Source organism: Oreochromis aureus, linkage group 15 (assembly GCF_013358895.1).
Source record: "Oreochromis aureus strain Israel breed Guangdong linkage group 15, ZZ_aureus, whole genome shotgun sequence".
Taxonomy (NCBI): Eukaryota; Metazoa; Chordata; class Actinopteri; order Cichliformes; family Cichlidae; genus Oreochromis; species Oreochromis aureus.
Window position 1 is genome coordinate 27,439,153 of NC_052956.1, and position 12,833 is coordinate 27,451,985.

Sequence of the window (12,833 nt, forward strand, 5' to 3'; positions counted from 1 at the left end):
TTCACTGAATGTAACACAGTAGTCATACAGTAATTGCACTTTAATGCATTTTTGTATTCAGACAATTAATACAGACTAGTATTTAAAAGCTCATATATGTCACTTTAAAGTGCCAAAATAACACTGTAAAAGTTACAGAATAACACTAAGTGAAAACAGTCAACACAATCCAGTGTGAAAATAAACACTTAAAAGTGTCATAAATAACACCATAGTTGTTGTGTAGTAACACCCTCAGTGAAAAGAGTTAACCCAAGCCAGTGTAAAAGTGAACACTTATCAGTGTCCTAAAACAACACTATAAATGTTAGGTAGTTACACTCTGAGTGAAGACACTTCACACCATACAGAGTGAAATTTTAACACTATGGGTGTTATATTTTTAACACTACAATAGAGTTAAAATAATAACACTTTGCAAAGTGTTACTTTAACTCTAAACCAGTGAGAATTATATAAACACTGGAAAAGTGTTAACTTTAACACTATAGGAGTTGAATTAACACTGGAGATTTTGCTGTGTATAAAGCATATAAACAATTACAGCAATATGATGCAACAAACACAGCAGTACTACTAATCCAAAATACTCAAAGCTTCATAGAACTGAAACAAACATTTATTTTTAGGTCCATTCTGCTGCTGATACATACTTTAGGTTTCTGAATTTTAAACTTGTTGCTGCCTTTCATAGTGTGTAACTTGAAGGCCCTGAGTACTTTCTCCCACACTGAAAACACTGGAATGATAACATTATTTGAACATTACCTAATAAGACTGATTCAGGACAGATAATTAGTTATTTTAAACTTGTCTAGCAGTCCTTCACAAACAGGGAACAGTCTGTCTATTCTCTCCATCTGTCAGCTGCTGCTGGCTCTTCCTCCTCCTCCTCTTCCTCACACACTGCTGAGTTTGTCCTGGTGGATTATCAGGGGTGCAGAGCCTCACAGATGATGTGCAGCAGTGGGTCCCTCAGTCTGTCCTCACTCTGGACACTTGCAGTCGTCACACATGGAAATCAAATGTGTGATAAGCTGCAGGATTCAAACACAAGTGTAACTTATGTTACAAGTGTAACATGTTCATACTTTTATTCCACAATCAGAGAGAAAGAAACAGAGAGAGTGCAGGACAGACAGACAGGTGACAGTCTCAGGTGTTTACACTGCTACAAAACAGCACAAGAGAAGGAGGATTTAGTGTTTGTGTTATTACGAGTGCTAAACAAGAAGAGTTCCCAGATGGTACAGTGGACACATGTGTGACTCCTGTGATTAAAGCATCTTTCTTTCAGCTTAACGAGTGAACCGCCAGCTCGTTCAAACACACGTTAAAGTCCGTTTGGCTCGACACCACCGAACAGAGGCAGCAATATAACACAGCTAACATTAACAGTGCAGTGAATCGTGCTTGTGCCGTGATATTCAGGACTGCAAACCGAGCAGCATCACTGACTTTCAGCTTGTTGTGTTTGTGGATATATTACTGACTTTAATTATCCATAAAATCATCACATTCTCTGTAAGATTAAAGTCAACTATTGTATTATTATATTTTAAAGGCTTTAAAAGCAAGTAAACGCTGAAAGTACAAACATCGCTAATGGCACATAACTTTGCCGACATGTGGCCAACAGTAATGTTTTAATGTTCCTCATTATTAAACATTTGCACATAAATAAGTGACATAATATTCAGTACTTACGTCTTGATGCATTCTCAATCATCCAGGAAAGTAAATCTCCAAAAGTTGAATCTGTTCATCTGGACGTAGCGTTTTGTGGGAGAAACGTTTCGTCACTCATCCAAGTGGGAGACTGAAGAAGTCACTTGGATGAGTGACGAAACGTTTCTCCCACAAAACGCTACGTCCAGATGAACAGATTCAACTTTTGGAGATTCAGTACTTACGTTTAACAGTTTACTCTTCGGCCGCTACGCTTCTGCCGACTGCGGCAAAATTATCCACAGTGACTGCCGCGCTATGAATTGAGGGATATGTTGGGCCACGAAGTCTACGTCGCCACAGCCTTAAAACTCAGGGAAATGAAGGCCGCATTTCAGGGCCGCAGTTCAAGCAGCCTTTGAATTGGGACAGCCTTCGGCACGCTGTTGTGACGTAATCGGCCTTAAAATGCAGCCTTTAAGGCTGCAGACCCTGAATTGGGATACAGCCATTAAATACACACTCCAGTAATCAGGGGATGGGAAACAGGAGGGAACACGCCTGGGAGACATAACAGCTGACGAGGCAGGGGAAGCGTAAACAGAAAACACTCACATAAGACGCAGACCTTCACAATAAAACCGGAACTTACACATGCAAGGACACAGACTAAGAAACGCGGACTTAACACAGGAATACATGGGCAGAACAGAATAAACACTAAAAAGAGGAAGAACAGAACCAAAATCACAATAATAGAAAACACAAAACACTGGGTCAAAAGGACCCAGGATCATGACAAAATCACTGCACAGAAATTGGGAACTGATACAGAGAGAAACACGTGCACTGTGGATTACTGGCACCTTTGTTGTAATTTTAGCTGTAAATGCACTGTGTTGATACAGAAAGTCATGCATTTGGGTTCTGCTTGTGCCAAACCTGACAGTAAAGTGCATCTAACAAAGCAGTCAGTGAGTGTTAAGTGCTAGATCAGGTGCTAGACCAGCTTCATTCTTACTCTGAATGGCATTACTTTGGCCTCCAGTAATGCTGTGAGGAGCCTTGGAGTCATTTTTGACCATGATATGTCCTTCAATGCACATATTAAACAGTGTAGGACTTTCTTACACTTGCGCAATATCTCTAAAATTAGAAATATCCTGTCTCAGAGTGACGCTGAAAAATTACTTCATGCATTTATTACTTCTAGGCTGGACTACTGTAATTCATTATTATCAGGATGTCCTAAAAACTCCCCGAAAAGCCTTCAGTTAATCCAAAATGCTGCAGCAAGAGTACTGACAGGGACTAGAAAGAGACAGCATATTTCTCCTATATTGGCTTAAAAATTTTCTTTTTGATAAAGCATATAGTTAGGGCTGGATCAGGTGACCCTGTATCCTCCCTTAGTTATGCTGTAATAATGGCCATGATACATTGAGTATTTCTTCTTCAGTCACCTTTCGCACTCACTATGTGTTAATAGACCTCTCTGCACTGAATCATACTTGTTATTAATCTCTGGCTCTCTTCCACAACATGTCTTTTATCCTGTCTTCCTCCTCCCTCCCTGAGCCTGGTTTTGCTGGAGGTTTCTTCCTGTTAAAAGGGAGTTTTTCCTTCCTACTACCACCAAAGTGCTTGCTCATGGGGGCTCGTAGGATTGTTGGGTTTTTCTCTGTATGTATTATTGTAGGGTCTACCTTACAATATAAAGGACTTTGAGGTGACTGTTGTTGTGATTTGGCGCTGTATAAATAAATTGAATCAATCAATCAATCATGTCAGCCGTTACAAACTGTTTTCTTTTATTGAAAGCATTTACTCATTAGATTTATTAATTTTTTTCAGTGCCATGGTAAAGGTTTTATTCTCTGACCAGGGCACCATCAATGAAAGGTTTTGCACTCATCCAGTTGTTTCACTCCTTCCTCAATATCATCTTCTTTGTCCAGCAGTCTCGTTTTCCTTTAAATAGTGAACAGACTGCAGAGGAAACAAAAAAAGAGATGGTGGATTCCTGTGGCTTAGCTTTTCTGTACAAAATAGCTGCATTCAGAAATGCTTCTTCATATGACAATATATAATACATGAGTTTTCAACTCACTGTGTCTTCACAGAAGGGTTGAGAGTAATGATGGTATGCGTCCTTGTCCTAAAAAAATAAAGAATAAAATACTATCACTTATCAAACAAAAGTGGAGATTTTGAAACACTGAGAAATGTGAAATCTGCTTTTCCCCCAAAAGGAACAGAAATGGCTCCATCTGCTGGTAGAACATGTCATTCATCTCAATACAAGCAGAGAAATGCAATATGGTTCCAAATTTGTAAGGCTGATAACTCTTCTCCTGAGTGCAATGTATCTCCCACTACAGCCCACAGTGGCATTGAAGATAGTGAAGTACTAGAAAAGAAAACTGTCAAAATTTGGCTCAGCTACAAATAATCTGTCAAAAAAAGAACAGCAAACAAACAAATAACACTGAAGAGTGTGTTTCGTCTACAAATTACTTATACTGAAAATGTGAGAAGTCTATGATGGTAGCCAGGAAAAATCTAATTCAGCATACACCATCTTATCCACTTGCAATGCTAATTAACTGCATACATCTGTCCAAAAAACTAAACCCTTTTATTGTATTTTCATACCATATTAACATTTAATGTTTTAAACACTTTCTTAAATACAAACAGGGTGTACCCTGTGTTAGCTGGGATGGGCTCCAGCCCCCCAGTGACCTGATAAGGATAAGCAGAAGAGAATGGATGGATAGAAATATGCAACCTAAACTAAAGTATAAAATAAAATGCTCTTCACTCTGTTACAACCCGGCTCAAAGGAAGTGACAAGCAAGTGGGAGACCACACACAGGCTTTTAAAGGCTGTAAGATATATTTAATGAAAATAAGGGGAAGAAACTTAAACACAATTGAAATGATATAACACCCATAACTGAAGCCTCAAATAAACATGATGGATGCCAGGTGGAGAGAGACAGCCCACCATGGTTCAGTCAAGATGTCTTTGGCTGTGTCTGAATTCAGGGGAAGGATGCTTAAAATGCCATATTTGGAGGCAATGACGTCACAGCGACGCGACGAGGACTGTCCGAATTCGAAGAGCACTCAAATCCCCAATTCAAAGAGCACTCAAATGCTGTGTCCATCAGTCGGAAAACGTTCCAATTGGCTGCATCCTCCGTCCCGAGTGTTCTCGATCCGCCCATTTTATCGAGCATGCATCGAACTTGGCAGCTATATATCCCAGAATGCATTTCGTCCAAAAACTCAACAGCGGACCAGGCGACGTCCCCCCTCCCCTCCCGCCCGGCTGTCCCAATTTGTAAACAGCAGCTGTTCAAATGAGTGTCCACTAAATGTGTCCTTCATTTCCTGCTTGTTTGAAGGATGGGTCCTTACACTATTTTTATTAATATCCTACTGAGAAAAATCATATATAAGTCACTTAGATCACTTCTAAATGTTAAATTTCAGCTTTTATTTGTTCCAACAATGGCGGCCGCTACTTAAGTTTTAAAAACATGTCTTATTAATCTTTCTGGGCCACAAAATAAACTTTTAGCATATTTTCAATTGGCGAGAAAGTAGCTGTGTAAATTACAAATATCTGCTTGGTTTATCAAGACATCGCGAGTATATTTGCAAAATTGATAAGCGGCCGCTTGGCTGCATCCTCCGGAGGCCGGAGGCGTCGTTACCAGGCACCCGCCGAGAGCAAATGCTGGGGGATGGGTTCAATGGTCACTCCAGCCATAGCGAGCCAAATTTCAGCGGACTCAATGGCTTCGCTCTAAGTTTCAAATTAGACCACAATCTTTCTGGGCCAAAATGTGAGCTGTGTCTCAAAAAGTAGCCGGCTGCTTGGTTTATCAAGACTTCGGAGGACCCGTGCCTTCGCTGGAGACGTCTGTTACCCACCCGCCGGGCGCTGGTCCTTCAAGACCGAGAAGCGCTCGGAAGTGCGAGGCTTGACCAAAAAATGGGACGGTCTCAGCCTTCACATTTGCGGACCCGCCAGCTGTTCCCGCCTTGTGAAATGGGACGGTCACTTCTCCCCAGCCCCCGCCTTACCACTTCTCCCGCTTTCTCCCGTCGGTGAAATAATGGATATCGTTGAAACTCTCTGTATTTTTCTCTTATTTTTGTTAATCGAAGAGTTACAACAAATCAACCGTCGCAGACGACTGATTTATCTCCAACTAAGAGATAACCAAGTTCAGGTACAGTGAAAATACATGTCTTCAGTTTTTTTTCCCCATCGTTTATGTGTGTATTTGAAATCTGTTTACTAGGTAAATAAAACTCCGATGTAGAAGTGATTTTATTCGCTCTTTTATCTTTTATCAGTTAACCAGTGAATTTTACTTAAGTATGATAATCAAAATAAAGTTTTGACACATTTTTTTTTTAAAGAACAAGAGCAACATTCATAATAATGACAAAAATAAAACATTTTCCTTATTTTCCTTCACCAGGTGAGACCACAGTACTGCAGGATTAACCTGAGTGTCCCAGTCCTGGACAGGTTTTTTAATAATGAGGACACTAGGCCTGATTTTCGTCTGAGCAGGGAGTCTCTGAAAGAGCTGCTGAACCTCCTTAACCAGGATCGGCCACATGGTTGGGGTGCCACTATTGAGGTCCTTGTGTTTCTTTTCTGGCTGGCAAGTGGAGCATCCTACAGAGTTGTTTCCAGAGTGTTTGTTATTCCTCGCTCCACTGTTCACCACATCGTCCACAGGGTCACAGAGGAGGTGGTGGCTATTCGCCATCAGGTTATCCATCTCCCTCGGACTCCTGAAGACCTAGATGTCCTGTCTCATGGGTTTGCAGGGCTGGCAAGACACAGAGCCTTTTTAAAGGCTGCTGGTGCAATTGACGGCTGCCATGTCTGCATCAAGCCTCCCAGCGGCCCTGATGGTCATTGCTACAGAAACAGGAAATTGTTCCCATCCATACTCCTGCAGGCATTTTCTGACCATCAGGGCCGCTTCATCGATACATATGTGGGCTGGCCTGGGTCAGTGCATGACTCCAGGGTGCTACGCAACATCCCACTGTACCGGCAGGCCATTTACCCTCCTCCGGGGCATTTCATCTTAGCAGATGGAGGGTACCCATGTCTCCAGCATCCACTTCCCCTCATCACTCCATACAAGAGGCCAGTTCAAGGTGTGGGAGCCCAGCGCTTCAACTCCTATCATTCCAGGGCACGCTCTATTATAGAGCGTGCTTTTGGAATGATGAAGACGAGGTTCCGGGCCATCTTCCTTCAAGTGCTGGAGGTGCACCACACCTTTGTACCACATGTAAGTCATTACAATATAGTGCCATTCTTTTTCAAATAATTATAATGATATAATGGGAACTTTAGTGTATGTACATTTATAAACACCTTTTTTTTTAAAAAACAACAACATCTGTTTCAGGTCATAACAGCATGTGCTGTCCTACACAACATCTGCCTCGGTGCTGGTGACACTATGGACCTGGAGGATGCACCTGAGGATGATGTGCAAGATGAGGGGGAGATGGGTTTGGAGGCAGTCAGTGGTGCTCCCTGGCGGGACCAGCTATCTGCTGAGGTGTCTGCCCTGGAGGATCTAACCCCAAGACCATGAATATTTTTAAACAGGCAAGTATTCTGTTAGTAGAGCATTTTTTAGATATTACTTGTTCGATCTTTATTAACAGGATTGTTTGCATCTTTCTGAATACATCTTAGTGACATGGCAGCCGTCAGTTACATCAGCCCTGCAAACCCAAGTGACAGATGATGCGGTGGACAGTGGAAACAAGCATCCCTAGACCTTATGGAGATCACCCTGTATGATGCTTCACTTACTAGCTGGAAATACAAACCAAGGTCTTGCTTGTGGCACCTCCTCCATCTCTCTGGTCCTGGTCCAGCACATTCAGCAGCACTGCCTGAGACTTCCTGCTCAGCCAAAGATCAGACCTGGTTAAAAGTACCTGTGCTTACTGGGACACTCAGGTTAATCCTGACTGTAATAATAATTCTTAAGAATTCATGTTTTTTGTTGTTTTTCTATTGTTACTTTTTTCAGACATTTTAATTAATTGTGTTGATAAAATTTATGTTGTACATAGTTTCTTTTAAAAAAAAGGAAAAACAATGCAAATAAAGGTGAAGCATTTACATTTTTATTTACAGAAATTTAATCCTTTTTTTTCAACAAGTTTCTCAAGCAAACCAAACAGTCTGTCCATTCTATCTTTTGCCTCCTGTGCTCTTCTTTCCTCCATTTCCCTCTGCAATCTCATGTCCTCTCTGATTAAATCCAAAAACCCATCCCTGTCCTTCTTTCTTTTTGCCCCTCTTTGCTCCACCTGGCCCTCATCTTCCTGCTCTTCCTCATCCAACACTTGATTGCCCACTGCTGAACTGGGCCCTGGAGTGTCCTCATGGATGGAAGCAATTAGCACTGGAGGCTTGGTAGAAGGCCTCTGTCCTAACACCTCATCCATGAGGGCAAACCAGGGCCATGTAGCAGCAGTGGGCTTCCCGCCCACTCCCTCGCCTGACCCTGGATACTTGAAGTCCTAAAGGCAGAGGAAATAAAAAGTGGCAGTTGACAAAAAAAGCAACAGCACAGGTTTACATGAATAAGTTTCTAACTTGCTAAAAAAAACATATTTGAATACAGCTGTACATACTTTATATTTCTTTTTTAGATTGTCCCATTTTTTTTTCGCCTGCAAAGGGGTGACTTTATGCTGCAGGCCCATCTTTTCAAGAATGGCCCAAACAGACAGAAAATAATAGAGCATATCAATCTTCTTAATTCCTGAACAGTATCCATAGCAAAATGTACACACTTTGGACTAAAAGACAGGTTAAGCTCTCTCACTTATGCCTAACAGATTAAAAGCGGCATATTGTTGCTGTACCTCCAACCCACAGTGGCTGAGTTTTTGGCACCGGTAAACAGTTGCTCATTGTCGCTCCGGAGTTTAATGAAAGTGGTCGTCTGCTCTTTGCTCCCTAAAACATGACAGGACATTGGAGTACAATCAACCATCTCACACTTCTGTTTAATGGGTTTTCTGTTTGACGTTTATTCAGCTATGTGAAAACTACTGTAACTTTAATCTCAGCCAAATTGATTTACAGAGGAACAAATAAAACTGTGAAAAAACAAACAAACATTAAGATTCATAAGTTATCTAAGTGACTTCTATATATCATGTTTAACCCGAGTAGCGAAAGATAGCGCGGGGTTGGAAAACTTACAACTGGCTGGACTGTACAATCGTAAGTTTAACGACTGTAAAAAAATTACTTCCATTGAACTGCCTTGTTAACTACTTTAAGAAACATCTTAACATTTGTATCGCTACTTCAAATACAACTTACATTTAAAAATGTAGTTGTCCTCGACCGCCGTTTCTACCGTCTCTGTAACTGCCGCCATTGCTGAAAACTGGAGTTTGGCTGGGCCGCGCTATGAATTCTGGGAACCCACCCGATGGATTAATAATCTAATAATCTAATAACTTTGATCTCAGCCAAACCGATTTACTCCGGAACAAATAAAACACCGAAAAAGACAAACAATTACATTTTTAAGTTATCCGAGTGACTTATATATCATGTTTAACCTAAGTAGCAAAAAAGCAGGGGTCTGAAAACGATGAAGCCGGGAGTCCGCTGCTCTCACCGGCTGTGTGACCATTGAACCCCCCGGCTTGCTATCGAGTGGGTGGGTAACAGACGTTTCCGAAAACGTCGGCACACTTTTGCAAATATGCGATGTCTTGATAAACCAAGCAGATATTTGAAGTTTACACAGCTACTTTCTCGCCTGAAAATATGTTAAAAGTTTATTTTGTGACCCAGAAAGATTAATAAGACTAATTTTAAAACTTAGCAGCGGCCGCCTTTGTTGGCAGCTGAAATTTGGCTGGGCCGTGCTATGAATTCTGGGATATGGTGGGCCACGAAGGACACACCGGACCCATCCTTCAAATTTGGGGAAATGAAGGACACATTTGTCGGCCGCATTTGAAGGAGTCGACAAATTGGGACAGCCTTCATCGCCTGGCTGTGACGTAATCGGCCTTCAAATGGGGCCTCCGGAGGATGCAGCCGACGTTTTGGGACACAGCTGTGGCGACAAATGTGTCCTACTTTTCCACGAATTTGAGGGTTAGTCGTGTCCGAATTCAGGGGAAGAATGCGCCAATGCCATATTTGGAGGCAATGACGTCACGGCGACGCAGACAAAGGCTGTCCGAATTCAAAGAGTACTCAAAATGTGGCCACAAATGCGTCCTACTTTGCCCTGAATTCTAAGGATGGTCCGATGTATCCTTCATGTCCTACTATATCCCAGGATTCATTGCGGGTCATAGAGGAGATTTGTTTCTGATAACGATGGTGGTCGAAGCAGGAGAGGAAAACACTTTCAAATGTAAGTATATGAAAATCTGGTTGTACAAAAGTTAAATTGTTATAGCGGTCATTTTGTTAAGGTTCGGGCATCTGCATAGACATGTTGCTTTTCTTTAAAGTAACTGTAAACCAGCTTGTATCGGGGGTCCCACGATTTTTCATGTATTGCCGCTTACATACAGCTAATTTTGATTTTTTCGAATTGGTGATATGTTGTGGGGAACAAAGACCAAACGGCTTAATTTATTAAAACGAGGAGAAAACGATCACCTCTTCACTGGGGTGAAGAATTGGGCCGCTACGGCATGGATGTACAAGAATAAATCAATTTACACATCATATTCATATGAGTATGGTCCTATTAACCCTCATGCTGTACAGCAGCGGTCCCCAACCTTTTTGCGCCACAGACCCGGTTTATGTCAGACATGGAGCGGCCTTTAAGGTATCGTGGATAAATACAACCACATAAAATGATCCGACCAAGACAAAAACTGTGGTATTTTGTAAATATAATAATAAACGTGAATGCACTGTGTAATTGTGTAACTTTATTAGCAGCGTCCTCCTGAAAATGCGCCAATATTGACAGTAACATCCTCTTCTCTGCCGCTTAATGCTCTCTGGTCGCTATGGTAACGTGTAAATATTTCTTTCAACATAAGACACACAACTACAACAAGGGAAAGACTCAGGGAAACCGAGTTAACGATAAAACCACTGAAAACCATAAATTTCACACCGGAGCCTTAACTCTCGTGGCCCGGTACCAAACGACTCACGGACCGCTGCTGTACAGAACCTGTGATGTCCAGACGGTATTCCTCTGGTGTTCTGCTGTGAAAACCTTTGGGCTTAGGGATTAACATAGTTGCCATGGTGTCCTTTCTTCTCTTATTTGTTGTGTGTGATCAGGACAATTCTGGAGAAGATGGGCCTGCAGGGGAAAGTCACCCCCTTGCAGGCCAGAAGACATGAGATAACTTTAAAGAATACAAAGTACGTATGTGTGTTATCAAGAAGATAATTCTTAAGAACACAAGTTAATAAATGTGCAATTACTAAGAGTTGTTGTGGTGTTTTGATTTCCTCTGCCTTTAGGATTGCAAGTATCCAGGCTCAGGAGAGGGGGTCAGTGGGAAGCCCACTGCTGCTACTTGGCCCTGGTTTGCCCTCATGGATGAGGTGATAGGACAGATGCCTTCCATTAAGCCTCCTGTCCTAATTTCCTCTCTCCCTAAGGACACTCCAGGGCCAAGCACAGCAGTGGGTGACCAAAACGACAGCGATGATGAAGGGGCTCAGCCACCTACGACAGGGAGAAAGAGGAAAAGAGACAGGGATGATGAGCTGCTAGACCTCATCAGAGAGGACATGAGGCAGCAAAGAGAGGCTGAGGAGAGGAGAGCAGGGAGAGGACGGACAGATTGTTTTCACTTCTAGAAAGATTAGTTCCCAAATGAGTTATGTATTGAGAAATTTATTTATTTGAATATATTTGTTACATTGTTATATGTGTTGCATTAGTTTAAAGGTTTTATGTTATTAATAAATTGATTCAAACAAACAGTAATTGTCACTGAACTCAATTTGATTTACAGGCATTTGTAACACGTATGAACATAACGCTAACTTTGAACAATATTACTTGGATATTTATTTGATAGCAATAAAGTAAATAACAATAACAATTAAACAAGAATATTTCAAATACACAGTATGTAAAGATGGAAAAACAATATTTTCAGTTGTTCACACAGGATTAACCTGAGTGACCTGTTCCTGGACCATTTCTTTAACAACTGTAATAGATTACAGGAAGTCTCTGGCAGTGTTGCTGAATCAGCCCGAGCAAGATCAGACGTGGATGAGCTGCTGCAAATGAGACATGCGGTTTGTCTTTTCTGGTCGGCGAGTGGAGAATCACACAGGGTGGTCTGCAAAGAGAGCTTCAGGATGCTTCCTCCCACTGTCCACTGCATCGTCCATCCACAGGGTTTGCAGGGCTGGCTCAATCAACGGCTGCCACACCACTAAGATGTTTTCAGAAATATGCAAGCAGGAGATGGTGGATGCTATATTATTAGTATAATACTTGTAACTCTGTAGCAGACAACAGTTTGATAAAGTGCTATGTAAAAAAACAAACAAAAGATTAGATTCTATACGTTTCAAAGATATTTAGTTTATATATTTTATATGATACAGTACATGTGTGAGAATGACCGATGTTGTGGCAAAAAATGATCGTCTGCCAAAAACTGATTTCCGGTTTTTGCCCTAAACTGATTGCTCGTATTTAACCTGCTATGAATAACTTGTTGGTCTATAATATGTGAAACATGTCAAATGTGTCCCTCATTAGTGATGTCAAGTCACCTGCCACCAGCAACATTCCTGTAACAAGGTAGAAGCTGCAATCAGTTTCTGGCAGTGACTTTTATATATCCTTTATTTATCCAGTTAAAAAAAAAAATCTTACTGACATTAGAAATTTATTTTTTAGGAGTAATCTGGCCAAGAGGACAGCAGACAGCGCAACAAATATATCAATTGTACCTACATTATAACCGGAGTTATAAAGACACTTGAACAACAGGTAATTATTGTATATATAAAACCCCTTAGTAAACCATGTTCACCGAAGTCTATTTCCCAACATACATAAAGATATTACACATATTACACACGGAAACATTGGAAATCAGTTTTGGCAGGCGAA

At 41.3% G+C, this 12,833-nt stretch overlaps 1 protein-coding gene across 1 annotated transcript in view; it reads left to right on the plus strand.

Moving 5' to 3' along the window:
• LOC120432997 (protein ALP1-like) overlaps positions 1–7,316 on the plus strand; it is a 47,069-nt gene extending 39,753 nt beyond the window's left edge. The window contains exons 2-3 of the mRNA XM_039598438.1: positions 6,266–7,004; positions 7,125–7,316. Coding sequence (XP_039454372.1) covers positions 6,266–7,004; positions 7,125–7,316 — 931 coding nt within the window. The remainder of the gene's footprint in view (positions 1–6,265; positions 7,005–7,124) is intronic.
• Positions 7,317–12,833: the final 5,517 nt, after the last annotated feature.